General features: G+C 38.9%; 1 protein-coding gene across 2 annotated transcripts in view; it reads right to left on the reverse strand.

Annotated features, from left to right (window-relative positions):
- The window catches only part of mctp2a (multiple C2 domains, transmembrane 2a), a 339,546-nt gene that overhangs the window by 234,945 nt on the left and 86,701 nt on the right, over positions 1 to 17,900 (reverse strand). For both annotated transcript variants that reach the window (XM_028823594.2, XM_028823595.2), the window contains one exon: positions 12,790 to 12,898. In XM_028823594.2, the coding sequence (XP_028679427.1) occupies positions 12,790 to 12,898 (109 nt within the window). The remainder of the gene's footprint in view (positions 1 to 12,789; positions 12,899 to 17,900) is intronic.

Genomic DNA, 17,900 nt, shown 5'->3' on the forward strand with positions numbered 1-17,900 from the left:
TTCCCAATGAAGAGGAGTATCTGCGGGAATTAAAACATTTGTTTTTGGTTAAAGTGAAATCCTGTGAGAGAAAATTTCAAGCCCCGCCAGACAAAAATTTATGCAAAGAGATTTGGAAAGGTCCTGCCCACATCTAAAACATTTACAACCATGCATGCGGTTCAATCATTTCTCATTTGTGTGAATGCTATTGTCAGACACAGTTTGTGTAGAGAGAAAGAAACCATATTCACTCATGGGGAGTTGTACGTTACGTTGTCATGATGTAATTCCAAACACGGAATCAAAAATCAATGTGATATTGACGAAAAGGTAAAAGCGAAAAGAGATCGAATATATGAACATAGGTGATATGACAGAAGTATGTAGATACTGTTTGTCTTTAAACTTTAAGTCAGAGACTTGTACATTGTCTAATTCATGTTGCCATCAGGGAAAAGTAGTGTTTCTTCCCAATGAAGAGGCCTATCAGTGAGAATTAAAAGTTTTGTTGTTTGGTGAAAGTGAAATCCACATACGCGAGCGGCAGAGATGCGAGGCTGCTGATGCATAGCGCAGGCAGGGGTGTTGGCGAGCAAAGCAAGCAGGGGCCAAAGCCCCCTAGGTATTACAGTATAAAAATGCCAATGATGTCTTAAGCCCAGACTATACTATACACATGTGCACTGAAGCACATAGTGAACTAACAATATTACTTTTTGTTTAACTAAAACTTTTTAACTTGGATTTAAAGACTAAATATTACATCTTTATTTACTTGTGAAAGTGTTGCCAGCATTATAATAACAATGTATGCACTATGGCAAAATAATGTGTTTTACTGAAAGTTCATTTACTATGCAATTTTGCATGACAAACATCAGAAATATAAATAATAAAATATGGAAAACATGCAAATACAAGTGTATTTTAACACTGGAAATAATCTGCAGTTAAATTTTCAATCTGATGAGGGAACTTTTGTTTTACTTCTACATAATTTCTGATTACATCATTCTGCACAAATGTAACTCAACAAGATACCACTTTTAGACCAATGTCTAGACCAAGTCATGCTTATGTAGACAAAGTTGCAATGTATGATAAGGATACATTCCAGAGAGGATTTAGAAAGAACAGATGAACTCTGGTTGGTTGGAAGCATGCACAGATAGGGTGCATTGCTGCACCCACCACATGTCAAACCTGATGGAAACAAGTTATGCTTCTCAGGAATGCTAGATGTCAGTTAATTTGCTGTTTGGCAGAAGTGCCCGATTCAATTACAGGGAATAATGTGAGGTTAAGTAAGTAATTTCAAAAGGTGTCAAAAACTCTATCACAGAATCTCAGAAAGGGATAACAGGGACAGTATTGTTCCTCTGATAGAGCAGAAAGCTGGTGAACTGGACCTTTAACACTAATGGGAGGCTCAAGAGTGCATGGATTTGTTGCAGGAGTTGTTGGAGAGAGCTCCAGACCAGTCTCTCTGTTACAGAAATAGAGCTCCCTGACCCAGAAGTAACTCTTGGGCTGAGCCAGAAGAGGGCTTGGAGTGGAGTTTAACAACCAGAGGCTTACAGAGTATAGGGTGCTGAGGTCTGCAGAAGCAAGTGAATGACTTGCAAACAGAAGAGCAGCCACAGGAGGATGTAGAAAGTTACTTACTTTAAGGTTGGTAAGTGGAAATCCACCTAATCTGCCAGAAAGAGTTACAGTACAAGATCTGTATAGTCAGACTCAGTGAGACAGCAAGTTTATTGTACTGTATTCCTTCATGTGCTAATTTGTTGCCTTCCTTTTGTTCATCTTTCACTTGTGTTCTTCTTTGTTTAATTAACATTCTTTTAAAATCCTCCGACCTTCTTAGCATTATTTGGTGTAGGGAAAGGTTACAGGATAACATCACAAATATTTATACACCATATAATGAATGCATTGTCTATGGAACCAAAAACAAGATTTCTACCAATTTCGTAATGTAGTGGTAATTCTTGGTATTAACTTCTTATTTAATCTAAATGCTTGTCACAGTCCTCTGTTGCAGTTTGAGAAATCAGTAATTGTGCAGGTTTTACTTCATTTTGAATTTTATAATGTTTTTTATTTCTCAACTTGTAGTGCATATAATTCTGTTCGATTTGTACACTTTTTGCACTTTAATTCACTTACTTGTTAAAGAATTGTACGATTTTAGTTTCTTTGTTAACGTAGTAGTAATTCACCACTGACTAGCTGCTTTAAAAAAAAAACATAACATACTTAGAACCTATTCTGAGTCCGTACTTGAAGCCTCAAAGTCAAAGCAGATACCAACCCTAGATAAAGGGCAAGTCCATCATATGGCCCAGTCACATCTACACTGCACCAATTTAGATTTACCAGTTTATCTAAACATACAAATAGTCAGAATGTGCAAACACTACACGTATAGCTGCCAGGGATGCAATTTAAACTGAGTAGGATAGCGGCCATGAACCAGCAGAACTAACCACTGAGCCATCCTGCTTCAAAAAGCACTTAAAACATAAGAGTTAAAAATTCTGATGTGGTGGAAAGATTCTAATCATAGACTCATATTGTTGCATAACATTCCTAGGGGTACTTATTACCCAAGGCAAAATAGATTGGTTTTAAAAATGCAAACATTACACAATTTTTAGTGCACAGGCTTTGTATGTGAACAAAAAAATATGAAGTTAGCACCTGCCTTATAGGAAACTAGCCATGTGCGCCCAACTACTTTGCGCGTGTTAAAGTTGTCTGTGAAGGGCTTCCTGTTTAAACGCAGCTGCAAGTCGTGAACTGGGCCCTTCGTCGCACAGCATTATGATTTTTTATAAGGGAAACAAAATTACAAAACAAAACCCTTGGACATTGATTCGATAGGAACGGCCTACTCGGAATCACTGTCCGAATAGTAATTATGTGGTGGTGGAGGAGCATTTCTGCTTCTCTCCGTTCACAGTCCGTCTCGTTTTCATGACGCTGTCGTTTCCTCTCACAATCTCTTCTCAACCTTTCTCCAATCTCGCAGGTTGCTTTGTGGCAATCCAAAGACTAAGGAAGAACCAATGCTTCTTTCTTGAACTCCAAACGCCGACTGATGGAAAGTCACAGAAGTGTGCCCAACTTATATACTCTGACTGCCGACTCCAAGAAGTGGGTGAACATTCGATTTGGAGGAAGTGCTGCCAACAACGGTCGATAGAAACACAAAAAATCACAGTCTCGACGCCAGATCTAAACACAAAGCTTGGTGTCAATTCCAGATCTAAACACAAAGAGTGCTATCGACAGTGTTTGTAAACAAAAGTAACCACCAAGGTGTTGTGTATTCAGCCAGTACAAACAGCATGTAGTCGCCTTTAGTTCAATCCTCTTTAATCACCACACTCCAACCTCATCCAATGATCCTCCCCCTCACTTCCTCTCCTCCTCCATCACTACTGCCCTCTACTGAACACAGCAGGAACACCACACAAAGCAGTGAATTCACGGACAAACAAAGATCAAGATCCAAATGAAGATTATATATAAAGATTGGTTTACAGGTGTGAAATAAAAAATAATTTAGATGTGATAATCACATATTTAAGGAAACAAAAACAGTGGTAACACGCTTTCATGCAAAAGTCTAAGTATTTTGTTTTTAACAGAAAGTATGGCAAAATGGGCTTTCAAGTTGATAAATTGACATTTGTGCAGTAAGCAATTTCCAATTTATACAGTGCAGAAATGACCCTTAAGCTTAATTATGCACAGACTTTTGCCATTGCTGCTGCATTAAGAAGAATATTGTTGCAGTAATTTGTTATTGTATAATAAGTACATTTTTAGTAAGTAAATGGATGCACGTCTCTTTAAAAGTGGAGCATTGTCAATAGGACATGAAGAACTCTACAGGGAAACCTAACTATATAAAAATGTATGGCGAAAATAAATACATGGTTTTATACGAACTAGGTCACCAAAGCATAATAACAAATAAACTTAATGAACTTATGAAACCTTAAAGTTTAATTTTATTTATTTCTTGAAATAAGCCTCTATTATCTAGGATCAGTAGTAATTCTTTAAATAGGAATAAAACACAAGTCCCTAGCATAATAACGACAATTAACAGTTGTCATACATGTGTGCATGGGAGGCAGCTAAAGGGCTCAAAAAAGGATAATTCCACAGTGGACTAGGGGATGGCACAGTGCACTGATCCTTTGCCTTTTTCCTCTCCAGACTGAACACGGCAAATTCTGCCTGGGCTTGATGATGTCACTTCCACTTCTGTCCCAAAAATGACACTTCTGGTCCCTACCCGGACAACGTCACTTCCGGTCCCTGCCCAGACAATGTCATTTCCCCTGCCCGGCATTAAAACCGCCATGTTTTGTCTGCCTGCCAGTTCTGTTTTGCACTAAAGTCTGTTAAGACTTTTGTTTTGAACAACCCTTCGCTTTTGGCAGCCAACTTCAAATATACGGGTGGCTGCCCCCAAACCTTTTTTTCTGTATTGTTTGAATATTTTCACACAGTACATAAAAATTTTCATTTCAAATTCCTTTATTTTCATATTATTGCATCCTATTTTATTACATCATACAAAATAGATTGATTATTCTATAAGGTCAAATTTCTATATAAAGTAGGAATAAAGGACAGCAGTGGTTGGAATGTCTTCTTCACGGTTCCATGAGGTTGGTCTCAAATTGTAACCCATACACTGTCTATGTAAGGTCTAAATGTCCTGTTGATGCCTGCAAAAGATTTTTCTCGTCACTCATTGATTTCTCCCTCCTTGTCTCAAATGTGTGTTGGGGTAATTAATCCCGTGTGCGTATGGATTTGTATGCAAGTCTATCTTGAACCAGTTCCTCAGTCAAACCTGGTTCCTGCCTTTGGACAAGTGCAGCAGGGATATCCTTCAGTCATGTAATCTTAAGACTGAACTAAGCAGCTAAGTCTTGACATCAATCTAAACTGGTAAAGGAAAAACGTCCCCAGTTTTAGAAGAAGATAAATCCATTGATACTTTAGTAGATGACTACTACTCTATGCAATTATAGAAATCTTTGGAAATTTCTGAGTTGCAGTAACTCATAATCAAATAAAAAATTAACCAGCTGTTATATGTATCTGAAATGCAAAACTCATTTTACTTTGTCACAGAACTAGATAAGGAATTAAACATTACCATAATTTATTACTGAGAAAATTTTAGTAATCATAAAAATAACTTGACAAAACATTCCTAAGGACATCTTTCATATCAAGAGTCTTCATGCTCAAGTTTAAAAGGATTTGTTCCAAAAATAAATTCATTTTGCAAGAAGCATACAATAAACAATACCCACATCCAAACTTTAAAAGTAACAGGAACAAAATTGAGGAATTTGTGTTTGTTCTCACTAACAAAAGTAAGTGGGGCATTACACAGTGGGAAATTAAAAAAAAATTTTTGTATGAATTGAAATACATTTTACATTATAAAAAGTAGTTTCTTGTATAAAGTTCACTATGATGTACCGTACATCTGTTGGTTTATTGAAATTAGCAAGAGTGTGAAAAAGCATGCCTGCATGGCCCTTAACTCAAAATCCATTCTACTTCTCCTTTAAAACAGATCAGCAGACAACAGCTACCTGCAGCATAATTTATGTCCACAGCAGAATATGCAAACAATCCATAACAACCACAACAGCATGAAAAATGCACATATTTAAAAAAGAATAACACAAAAAATATTATCAAAAATATCAACAAAAATATTTAATTTACTTAACCAAATTTGCTAGTTCACCCAGAAGTAGAGTATACTGGGGGTCCTTGAAAACACTGATATTACCTACAACAAAAGCAACACACCTCAATCAAATGATGTCCTATTACACATAAACACAATCAAATGATCATACAAAATTCTGGCATTATTTTTTTTGAATAAGATTAATTTTATTTACTTGCAAATAAGTGATTATGATGCAGAGCATTATGTGGTCCGTGGTGGTGTGCGCTTTTTATTAAATACAATGTGGTTTTTGTGAAAGCATGTGGATGCCTGTTACTCTGCTGCAAAGCTATGCAACTGCAGGCTTTTCAGTGGGGGGTGTGAGCTGATTACTTTTTGCGTACTTTTTACATGCAATCTGCTCTGCTGTTACTCAATGATATTCTGAGGGTCTTTAGACTGAGTACGTGTACCCACAAGGTACAAAAGAAGCCTAGGAAAAGAGCAAGGGGGGAAGTGAAAAGAAACAAGAAAGATCTAGAGAAAGATGACAGATGATCGAAAACAAGAGTAAAGTCAGGATTGTGGCACAGCCTGTACAGCAGCAAGAAGGCACGTGGAGCAGTGATGCTCTGGGGATTGGGCCTCTTCCTATTTTGCCAGGGCGACTAGGCGCTCCTAGAGTTTCATGAATGCCAAGGGACAGTGATGGGAGAGGAGAGCAGGGCTTGAGTGATTCTCGTGGATGCCAAAGGGATGGCAGAGAAGACATGGTCAATTAAAAGGGTTCATCGCTATTGCCGGAGGGCATCTTTTGCAGCTGAAAAGACGTCAAAGCGTGAGCTGCTGAGGTGCAAAAATTAATGGATGCACTAAGGCTCATGATTGGTTTTAACTGAGACAAATCCTGTGTTTTAAACTGAAGGTTTAAATCACTTCTTAGAATTATTATTTTTCATTTGATATTTAACCTCCACAAGCACTCTATTTTTATGGGTTATTTATTTATTTTAAGATGAACTGCTCTGCACTTTACCCTGTTTTGAACACTGTTTTGGATTGTAAAAATAAATAAATACATACATACATACATACATACACAAACCTTTGCTGATTTGAGTCCTCACTGCACTTGCTCAACCTCAGTTTCTTGACTATCAATGGCCAAGGTTCAAGAGGATGCCAGCTACAGGCAACCTGAGCATCACAGTAATTTGCAAGGGTTCTCTCTTATGCATATAACAGGCAATTGTTTCCTTTCAGAAAACTACTACTTGTGGAGTTTGGATGGGTATGTCGCACAAATACAAGTTTCAATATATTCTACACAATACAAAGCTAAAAATTGGATAACAATCTTTATAATAAACATGCAATTACTAATTAATATTACATGAAGGACCATCTTCCGTGGGGATGTCTGGAAATTCTATATAGTTCTGACTTTTAGATATTCACGTATCCAGCAAATCTTAACTAAATGTGAACAATGAATATATATACAATATGGGATTTTACAGTTTATCTTATTAATTGACTAATAACAGATTATTTCCTAATTTTCACCCTGACAATTTGGATACATGACCACCTCAACTGATAGTGATGTCCAAATAAAATTTCCTTTGCAGTGTCTAGACATTTTAATTGCAGATTTGTTTTCTAGCTCCTCAAAACCTGTTAGCTCAAAAACAGGGCACAGCTTGCTAAAAGAATAAGCTATCCAAAAATGATTTTTTTTTAATGTTGTTTACCCCATGTACTTTGTAGTGATGGCTGAAAAAAAATGTAATCTGTAGTTTTTATGCAGACTGGAAAGAAAAACGTTTATGAAATAATCAAACCCAATGGTGACCAATGTTGTGCAACAGCAAATGAGGTGAAAAACGTCCATGAAAAAAGATGAAAGAAAAAATCGTGTATTACTCATGTTGCATAACCCACATGACAGTTATCTAGTCGCATGCTCAAAATGTGCAAAACACATACAATTTTTTTTTTAAATATTGTTAAATGCATACTTGTGGAAAAATCAGCCCTTATCATAAACAGGAAATTCTTTCTCATAATATTTCATTTCATTGAATGGTCAAGAGTCAGTCAGTCATTTTCTAACCCACTTAGATGTGAACAGGGTTGAAGGGTCTGCTAGAGCCAATCACAGCTAGCATAGGGCACAATGCAAAAACAAAACTTGGACAGGGCACCAGTCCATCGTAGGGTGAATACATGCATACACCCACACCCCAACCACACACTAGAGTCCTGTCTTCAGTTTAAATGTGCAGTATTATGGGAACTGTTTCTTGTTCATGATGTGTACAGACTTTTCCAGAAGTATGAACTTAACAATATTTTAGCAAAAAAATGCTTGAGTTTTGCATGTTTTGAGTATACGATTAACTAAATGACACATGGATCATGCGACACAAGTAACATGAGATTTTCGATCTTTTTTTCCATGGAAATTTTGTTTACATCATGACATATTAGCATGTACAGTTAGGTCCATAAATATTTGAACATAGACAACTTTTTTCTAATTTTGGTTCTGTACATTACCACAATGAATTTTAAATGAAACAACTCAGATGCAGTTGAAGTGCAGACTTTCAGCTTTAATTCAGTGGGGTGAAAGAAACGATTGCATAAAAATGTGAGGCAACTAAAGCATTTTTTTAATACAATTCCTTCATTTCAGGGGCTTAAAGTAATTGGACAATTGACTCAAAGGCTATTTCATGGGCAGTTGTGGGCAAGTCCGTCGTTATGTCATTATCAATTAAGCAAATAAAAGGCCTGGAGTTGACTTGAGGTGTGGTGCTTGCATGTGGAAGATTTTGCTGTGAACAGACAACATGCGGTCAAAGGAGCTCTCCATGCAGGTGAAAGAAGCCATCCTTAAGCTGCGAAAACAGAAAAAACCCATCCGAGAAATTGCTACAATATTACGATGGCAAAATCTACAGTTTGGTACATCCTTGGAAAGAAAGCAAGCACTGGTGAATTCAGCAACGCAAAAAGACCTGGACATCCACAGAAGACAACAGTGGTGGATGATCACAGAATCATTTCCATGGTGAAGAGAAACCCCTTCACAACAGCCAACCAAGTGAGCAACACTCTCCAGGGGGTAGGTGTATCGATATCCAAGTCTACCATAAAGAGAAGACTGCATGAAAGTAAATACAGAGTGTGCACTGTAAGGTGCAAGCCACTCATAAGCCTCAAGAACAGAAAGGCTAGATTGGACTTTGCTAAAGAACATCTAAAAAAGTCAGCACAGTTCTGGAAAAACATTCTTTGGACAGATGAAACCAAGATCAACCTCTACCAGAATGATGGAAAAAAAAAGTATGGAGAAGGCGTGGAACAGCTCATTATCCAAAGCATACCACATCATCTGTAAAACACGGTGGAGGCAGTGTGGTGGCTTGGGCGTGCATGGCTGCCAGTGGCACTGGGACACTAGTGTTTATTGATGATGTGACACAGAAGCAGCCAAATGAATTCTGAGGTGTTCAGAGACATACTGTCTGCTCAAATCCAGCTAAATGCAGTCAAATTGATTGGGTGGCGTTTCATGATACAGATGGACAATGACCCAAAACATACAGCCAAAGCAACCCAGAAGTTTATTAAAGCAAAGAAGTGGAAAATTCTTGAATGGCCAAGTCAGTCACCTGATTTTAACCCAATTGAGCATGCATTTTACTTGTTGAAGACTAAACTTTGGACAGAAAGACCCACAAACAAGCAGCAACTGAAAGCCGCTGCAGTAAAGGCCTGGCAGAGCATTAAAAAGGAGGAAACCCAGCATCTGGTGATGTCCATGAGTTCAAGACTTCAGGCTGTCATTCCCAGCATAGGGTTTTCAACCAAGTATTAGAAATGAACATTTTATTTCCAGTTATTTAATTTGTCAAATTACTTTTGTGCCCCTGAAATGAAGGGATTGTGTTAAAAAATGCTTTAGTTGCCTCACATTTTTATGCAATCGTTTTGTTCACCCCACTGAATTAAAGCTGAAAGTCTGCACTTCAACTGCATCGGACTTGTTTCATTTAAAATTCATTGTGGTAATGTACAGAACCAAAATTAGAAAAAGTTGTCTCTGTCCAAATATTTATGGACCTAACTGTACATGTTATGCAAACTGGCCCATATAGAATAAGTATTAAAGTGCACTTGCAAAGGGCTGCCCCCCAGCTCAGTGTTACTTCTCCATTTTGTGTTTGATGTGGATAAGACAGGTTTCTACCTCCAAACTGAAAAAATAAATGTTTAATGTCACATGGACGGGGGGAACAGAATCAGATTAGCATACAGGATTTGTTTTGATTTAAGTCAAAGCCTGAATTAATACATTTCGATGTGGACCAATTATTTGGCACATAGTTAGTTCTCAATTTGTCTGTTAATAGATTAAATTAATGTAAAGTTACAGCTCCTACAAATAAGGGTGTTTGGTTGGTACGGGGTTCTACCATGTAATAAACTAAGCTCTATATATGAGCCCCACACAGATTCTTGGTGTTATTTTTGTGAATAGCCTTTACTGATTCTTCATAATCTTGTTAATATAAATAAAGTATTACCCTAAGTTCTTGTCTATAAGCCGCGGCTTATCTAAGGAAAAAAGTTGTGAAAATGAAAAAATAGAATATCGGCTTATACATAAGTCCGGTTTATACAGTAATCCCTCCTCCATCGCGGGGGTTGCGTTCCAGAGCCACCCGCGAAATAAGAAAATCCGCGAAGTAGAAACCATATGTTTATATGGTTATTTTTATATTGTCATGCTTGGGTCACAGATTTGCGCAGAAACACAGGAGGTTGTAGAGAGACAGGAATGTTATTCAAACACTGCAAACAAACATTTGTCTCTTTTTCAAAAGTTTAAACTGTGCTCCATGACAAGACAGAGATGACAGTTCCGTCTCACAATTAAAAGAATGCAAACATATCTTCCTCTTCAAAGGTGTGTGTGTCAGGAGCACAGAATGTCACATAGATAGAGAAAACAATCTCTAGCAAACAAATCAATGGTGCTGTTTGGCTTTTAAGTATGCGAAGCACCGCGGCACAAAGCTGTTGAAGGCGGCAGCTCACACCCCCTCCGTCAGGAGCAGGAAGAGAGAGAGAGAGAGAGAGACAGAGTTTGTTTTTCAGTCAAAAATCAATACGTGCCCTTCGAGCTTTTAAGTATGCGAAGCACCGTGCAGCATGTCTTTTCAGGAATCAGCTTTACAAAAGATAGCAACGTGAAGATAATCTTTCAGCATTTTTAGACGAGTGTCCGTATCGTCTAGGTGTGCGAACAGCCCCCCTGCTCAATCCCCATATGTCAGGATCACAGACGGTCAGCGCAAGAGTGAGAGAAAAGTAAGCAATCTAGCTTCTCAGCCATCTGCCAATAGCGTCCCTTGTATGAAATCAACTGGGCAAACCAACTGAGGAAGCATGTACCAGAAATTAAAAGACCCATTGTCCGCAGAAATCCGAGAACCAGCAAAAAATCCGCGATATATATTTAAATATGCTTACATATAAAATCACAATTTAAATGACCTCTACGCGCACGTGTTGACTCGGCGACGCCCAGAGCAGAAAGAACGCGCTCCGGCCGCTCCAACCGCGCCATGCGGGGAGTGAGAGAGACGCCAATATCTCACACTCTCTCCCCCCTTAAAGAAATTAAATGGGTGCGAGTGAGACCACTGACCTCCCTCCCTTCTATTAGTTATAGGTTATAGTACGTTCGGCTTATCTATGATACGATTTTATTTTAAAAATTCGTATGATTTTTGGTCTCCGGCTTATACATGAGTCTGGCTTATAGACAAGAACCTAGGGTACAAATATTGGTAAGCAGTAAATCCAGTTTTAAAAATGAAATTATCTGAGCCATTTCTTGAAACTTTAATTTTATTCCAGTTTCACATGGAAAACCAAAAAGGAACATATCCATAGCAAATAATCTAATTATTTCTTCTAGTATAAAAAAAATGTAAGTTTATAATAAGACACACCACTCCCTATTATTTAAAAAGGAAAACAAACAACTAAGCATGGAAGAATGTTTTACTATTCTAGTAGCTACCTAAGTGCCAATTTAAGGAAAGCTCCATTGACCTTAACTTTAAAAATCATTACTGAAAGCTTATTACTACAGCAAAGCTACTCTTATTATAGATGTTGCGGAAACTCCCAAGAATGTGTAAAAACTTTTTCAGCTATATGTCTAGATTAAAATAATAGTAACTGCTTACTTCTAAATTATTTTTCTTTTTGTATTATAGTAAAACATGGCACCCTGCTATACCAGTCAGTGAGACATGCACAGTTATAAGGTTTTTCTTCCAGTCACTTATTATCAACATTGACAGTCAGACCACCACAGATATAGCACAATAATACTGAGGAACCAGAGGCTGAGAAGGAAATTGTCCCTCAATCAACTTAGCTTTGACTTTACCTTTTACAAAGATTTACATTCTCCAACATCGTACATTGTTGTTTTTCCTCTTGCTTACTATGAATCAACATTATGTTATCATGCCATGGTGTACTCTGATTTGTCTTCCAACCAACAGTTTAATATTTTTCAATGCTACTGATGTTTAGTCGCTAAACATATGTGTGAACAAATTTATGTAAACGTTTATCATGACTTTGAAGCTTTGAAATTTGGAAAGTTACTGGATGCTGATTTCTGAAGTAAGCAAAATATAAATTAAATATCAGACCAGAAAAATAAATTGTACACTAGTATATATAAATCAGAAGTAAGTCAAATTATCATTTTCAGATTCATTTTAAGGTTAGAGAATTTGAAAAATTTCCCTGGTTACTGCACAAGGAAAAAGTACACCAAACTGAGATAACTTTTTAAAATCTTGCTGATATGGCTCTCACTTCCCCATAAAGGCAACAGAACAAGTTCAACAGCTAAACCATCCTCCTGTTCTCAAAGAAGAAAACAGAGACACAAAGGTTGACCCTCTTTGTGTGAAACAACCTTGAATTCAAACAACCAGCTTATCCAATACTTTATTAAATATACGATAATGAGCTCTACTCACCTGAGCGGTCTCTGATCACAAGATTTCTACCTTCCTTCAGATGAATTGAGAGCAGATAGGAAGGCCTTCTAGAGGGAATGGAAACAGACCCAGTTCTCTCTTCAATGGTCTGTGAAAGGAGATGTTGAGATTAAAAAAAAAATCTGTTAAATCTTGGTCTAGTATTTAATTATTGATCTTTATTTAATACGCCCCTTTCCACAGAACCAAACAAAAGGTACTTTAAAAATATCAAAAGAATATAATTCCACACTCCTGGCAAAACTAATTGAGTTAGCATCAGGAAATGGTTGGACTGCAACTCAAAAACCTGCCAAATCAATATATTCTCATTCTATTGAGCCTAGGCTCCAACTCTTTAAGTAATTATTATGAAACTGTACTATTGCTGTGCACCTGTAAAGCATTCTGGAATGGTGGCGTTCCTTACTGAATGATCCAATATAACAGTGCTTGCTAGTAAAGTTTGTTTTTTTTAATGTGATTTGAGTTAGAACAGAATCAAATTGCAACTAAAAAGAAAAATAGTAGCAGTTTTACCTGCATACACTTTAACTAAATATAAATGTTCCTCCCCACCAATTCAATCCATTTAAATTTTATTGCCCTAACCAGGAGATTTGGTTTGTCCGCAGGTTTTACAAAGAGACTATGACACAATATTAAAAACATATCACAAAGAACACAGCCAACAAACAAAAAATATATAATATACAGTAGCAGGTAAACCATTAGATCAAACATATTACATGTACAAATAACATGACAGATGAATGATGCAAATGATAAATGTTCTTCCTATGATTTAAACATATGAAATATGTTTAAATTTTAATGAACTTAAAAAAGGCTTGACATTTAAGTTATCAACAATACCACGGCCATGACAAAATGTGTGTTGTTACATGTACCTTCCTTTTTATAGCTATTTTAAATTATTTTTATTGCCATTTTGATTATTTCTTAAAATATTTTTTCATATCTTATGTCTGTTAAGTTTCTTTATTATCATTGTGGAAGTAATGAATTACAACTACTCACGTTACTGTATTTAAGTATTTTATTTCGGGTACTTATACTTTTGAGTATATTTTTCAGTCTGTAAGTTTTACTTGTCCTTAAGTACAAATTAAAGTAAGGAATCTACTTCACAACTTTTAAAATCACAATTCGTTCCCGAGTATGCCAACAATTTGAATTAATGTTCAAACTTTTTACTGGCATTTCAGTAGCCAATAAAGGTATCCGATGGCAAACGGACTAATTAATCTTTTTATTTAGATTGAAAAAAAGCACCCGGCCCCGCTGCAACAGGTTTTGATCAAAGCTGCACAGTGAAGGAGCTCGGTATAATTTAAGGACTGAAGGTTTGGAGAAACAAACTTCATGGAGGACATCAATATTCAAAACAGTGAAAATGACCAAGAAATACCAGAGGATGAGTGCCCCTGTCCACACCTGGAGGAGTTGTTCACATACAGAGGGAGGAAAGAAGACAGCATGCTAATGCAGAGCAAACCTTGTTTGCCATCTGCGGTGATTTCGGCATACAAGACTTCAGCCTCTAATCTCAAAAAACATCTCAAAAAACACCTACTGAATATACAGTATAGCTAGATTTACTGTATATACTACATACATATAAGGTCAGCTCAAGTTGGGGAGCATGCACTGGTACAGCGCATTGCAACACCAACCACATGACAAAACACCTCAGGATCCTGGTTGGCAACCCCCCAGGCAGACATGCAGTTCAGTTCCACCCTCTGGAAATTACCATCTATCTGCCGCAGCCAGGTGTTATATGGATGTCCCCTTGGCCTGCTCCTCAACAATGAGGATCCTGCAAGCTGAATCACCCTCGGGAATTGCACTGCATGGCTATAATGTCGCAACCACCTGCACTGTGAGGGAGTGTCAATTAGCCTCATTTGGGACTTCTGGCAAGAGGTCATTAAAGGCCCGGATCTTGGTTTTTATCCAGAACACCCGCAAGCCCAGACACCCAGACTCCTCACTCAGTCTCTCAAGAGACCCGATCAGAGTCTCCATTGACTCCATGAAGATCACAGCATTATCTGTAAAGTCAAGATCAGTGAATCTTTCTTCACCAACCGAAGCCCCACAGCCGCTGGACCACAGGATCCGGCCCAACACCCAGTCCATGCAAGCACTGAATAGAGTAGGAGCAAGAACACACCCCTGACAAAACCCAGAATCAAGTGAGAAAAACAGAGGTTCTGCCTTCACTCCACACAGCACTCACAATACCACTGTAGAGGCTGGATATGTTATCCAGCATCTTTGGAAGGGATCCCACAAAGTCTCAGGATGTCCAACAGGGTAGTTCGATCAACTGAGTCGAACGGTTTATGAAAATCGACAAAGGCTACAAATAAACTCTACCAATTTTTGCATTTGTACTCCATGAGAATTCTCAGTGCCAGAATGCAGTCAATGGTAGACCTCTTAGGTGTAAAACCAGATTGTTTCGGTCAAATGGTAAGTGAGCATGTGATCATGGATCCTATTGAGGAGGACCCTAGCAAGGACCTTACCTTAGCAGTGTTATCCCCCTGTAGTTGCCGCAATCCAGACAATCATCCTTCCCTTTCCAAATAGGTATGACAAGTTGTATTTTCTAATTAACTGCGATGATGCCCATCTCCCAAATGGAAGCAAAGAGTGCTTCCAATGAAAGCAGGAGAGCCTTACTGCCAGCCTGAAGAAGTTCACCTCGGATATTACAGATCCCTGCAGCCTTCCCTACCCTCAGCTAATTCACCACCTGTGTAATCTCAGTGAGACTGGGCGGTTCACAGTTAATTGGAGGATCAGCCTCAAGAACTGTGGACTCAGAGATGTCCAACGTCCTAGCCGGAGGATCAGCTTTAAACAGCTGCTAAAACTAGCCAACACACTGGGTCACAACTGCAGCGTCATCCGTAAGGACATTTCCATCACCTGCACTGACTGCAAACTCTCCGAGAAACAGATTTGGATGTGCGTAATGCTTCAATTCTTCTGTAACCAGGATGTGGGTAACAAGACCATAGATGAAGCGTCATTTGCTCACTGATTCCTCTAACAAACACCTCCTTTTCTGCCTCAGAGCCCTCACAGCCATCCTCAGTTCCCGACACAGACTGGAGTTGCCATCAAGCCATGCACTTCGACTTATCTCAATAATATCCAAGGTGCTCTGCAAGATGAAACACCTTCTTTTTGGACCACCATCAACACCAACACAACCCTCAGCAACCTTCAGGTTTGGAAGGTCTCCCACGTCACATTAGGATCAGCAGTCGCACCCAAGTCTGCACGTTCCTCACACAAACTGGGTGCAAACTCATTACAAACAGCCTCATTCTCCTAGTAGGTGGTAGCCTGCTGGACCTACAGTCCAACAATGCAGCTCAGCGTGCTGGAACCAGGATCCAGCGATCCACGGCCACAGACCTTTTGCAAAGTCAAAGAACACACAGCCTGGTCACCAGATCCTTGGGGCCCGAGACAATCCTCATAGCCAGCCCTATGAATGCTAGTGGTCGCATTGAACTCACCTATGACCAATGGGGTGTCACCTTGCAGGCAAGCATTAACCACCGAACAAAGCTGTGAATAAAATGTCTCCCTCACTAAGACATCACTCACTGTGGCCAGAGCATACACTGAGACAACAGACAAGGTAACCAGAGAGTGCCTTAATCAGAGTCTCACCATACTCTAGTTGAAAGAAGCGACATCGGACATCATCGGAAGGAGCCGATTCACTAGAGCAACAGCTACGCCCGGAGTATGAAAGTCATCAGAGTGACCAAACCAATAAAAGATGTTCCAACCTACAGAGATCTGACCAGTCCCAGGTCTGCGTACCTCAGAGAGAGCCACCACTGAAATGTGGAGTTTACGACGCTCCTCCAACAGCAGAGGAAGATGATGATCATGATGGAGAGGTAAGATGCTCCATAAGCCTACCCAGATAGGCCACCTCAAATCAGGACCCGAATGCTGCCTTGCAGCTGGCGACACTTAAACACCACACCAGTTCTGATTCCCAACAGGCCTGACCCCATAGGCTCTCCCAACTGTTCTATCTCTTCTAGGGATAAGGATCTCGAGGGCTTCCCTCCCGCACCCATCTCCTTTATAATGCAAGCATTATATGAGTGGCTGAAGCAGAGCTACTCTCATGGAGAGTAGAATGGAGTCCTGTCTATTATTTCAGAGCTCTGTGAAGTTTTTACAATGGCTGGAATCCCAATCTTGCCACCAACGCACAAGATTTCTCTGCCAGTTGTTAGACTGCTTGCCAGACCAGTTGCAGTTTAACATCATACTCAGGACATGTACACACAAGAACACTACAAAAAATATTCAGACCCATTCAAAGATTTCAAATGGTGGATTACTGATTGTACAACAGTAGGGTAAAATGTGTAAACTGCCGTAAATGTGGGAAAGGCTACTGAACTGTACGTCACTGAACCCTGGTGACAAATTAGTTGCCTTAACCTGTTGTTGTGCAACATTTACAAGCAGGGTGGTGCCAGAAAGAAAGATGACATATACTGTAACAAACATCACGTTCATCCTTGGCACTTGCCACAGCCAGGAAACAAAGATAAACTGAACCACTAGCCTCATTCTGAGAACACCAGAGGGGAAACAGGTTGTGATGGTCACAGGTTTTGAAGGTCCAGGTCAATTCCAGGCTCCCTTGTTGCTTTTGGGAGGCACTTGAACCTGGAACTGTTGATAGCCATAAACTGAGATGAGCCAGGCAAATGAGTACACACATGGTCAGCAAGGGAATGCTGCAGAATTGCCAAGTGCTTTTAATAAAATCCATACAAAAACAAACAGTGTTCAGAAGTGCACTGCAAGATTTTCAATAAATAATCCATTAAAACAAAGGTGCCATGTGGAGTTTAAAATGTCCATAAACTTTATTCCATTAAAATGAGGTTAAAATCCTGGGCAGGTTTTTCATCTAAGAGCAGGCACAAGCCCCATTGCCTCTTTCTAATATCTGGCATCTCCTCGGCATATCCCAACAGGACCTTGCAGCATGAGGAGACACCCACCAACAGATGCAATCATTCACTTTC

This window comes from Erpetoichthys calabaricus, chromosome 17 (genome assembly GCF_900747795.2).
Source record: "Erpetoichthys calabaricus chromosome 17, fErpCal1.3, whole genome shotgun sequence".
Lineage (NCBI taxonomy): Eukaryota > Metazoa > Chordata > Cladistia > Polypteriformes > Polypteridae > Erpetoichthys > Erpetoichthys calabaricus.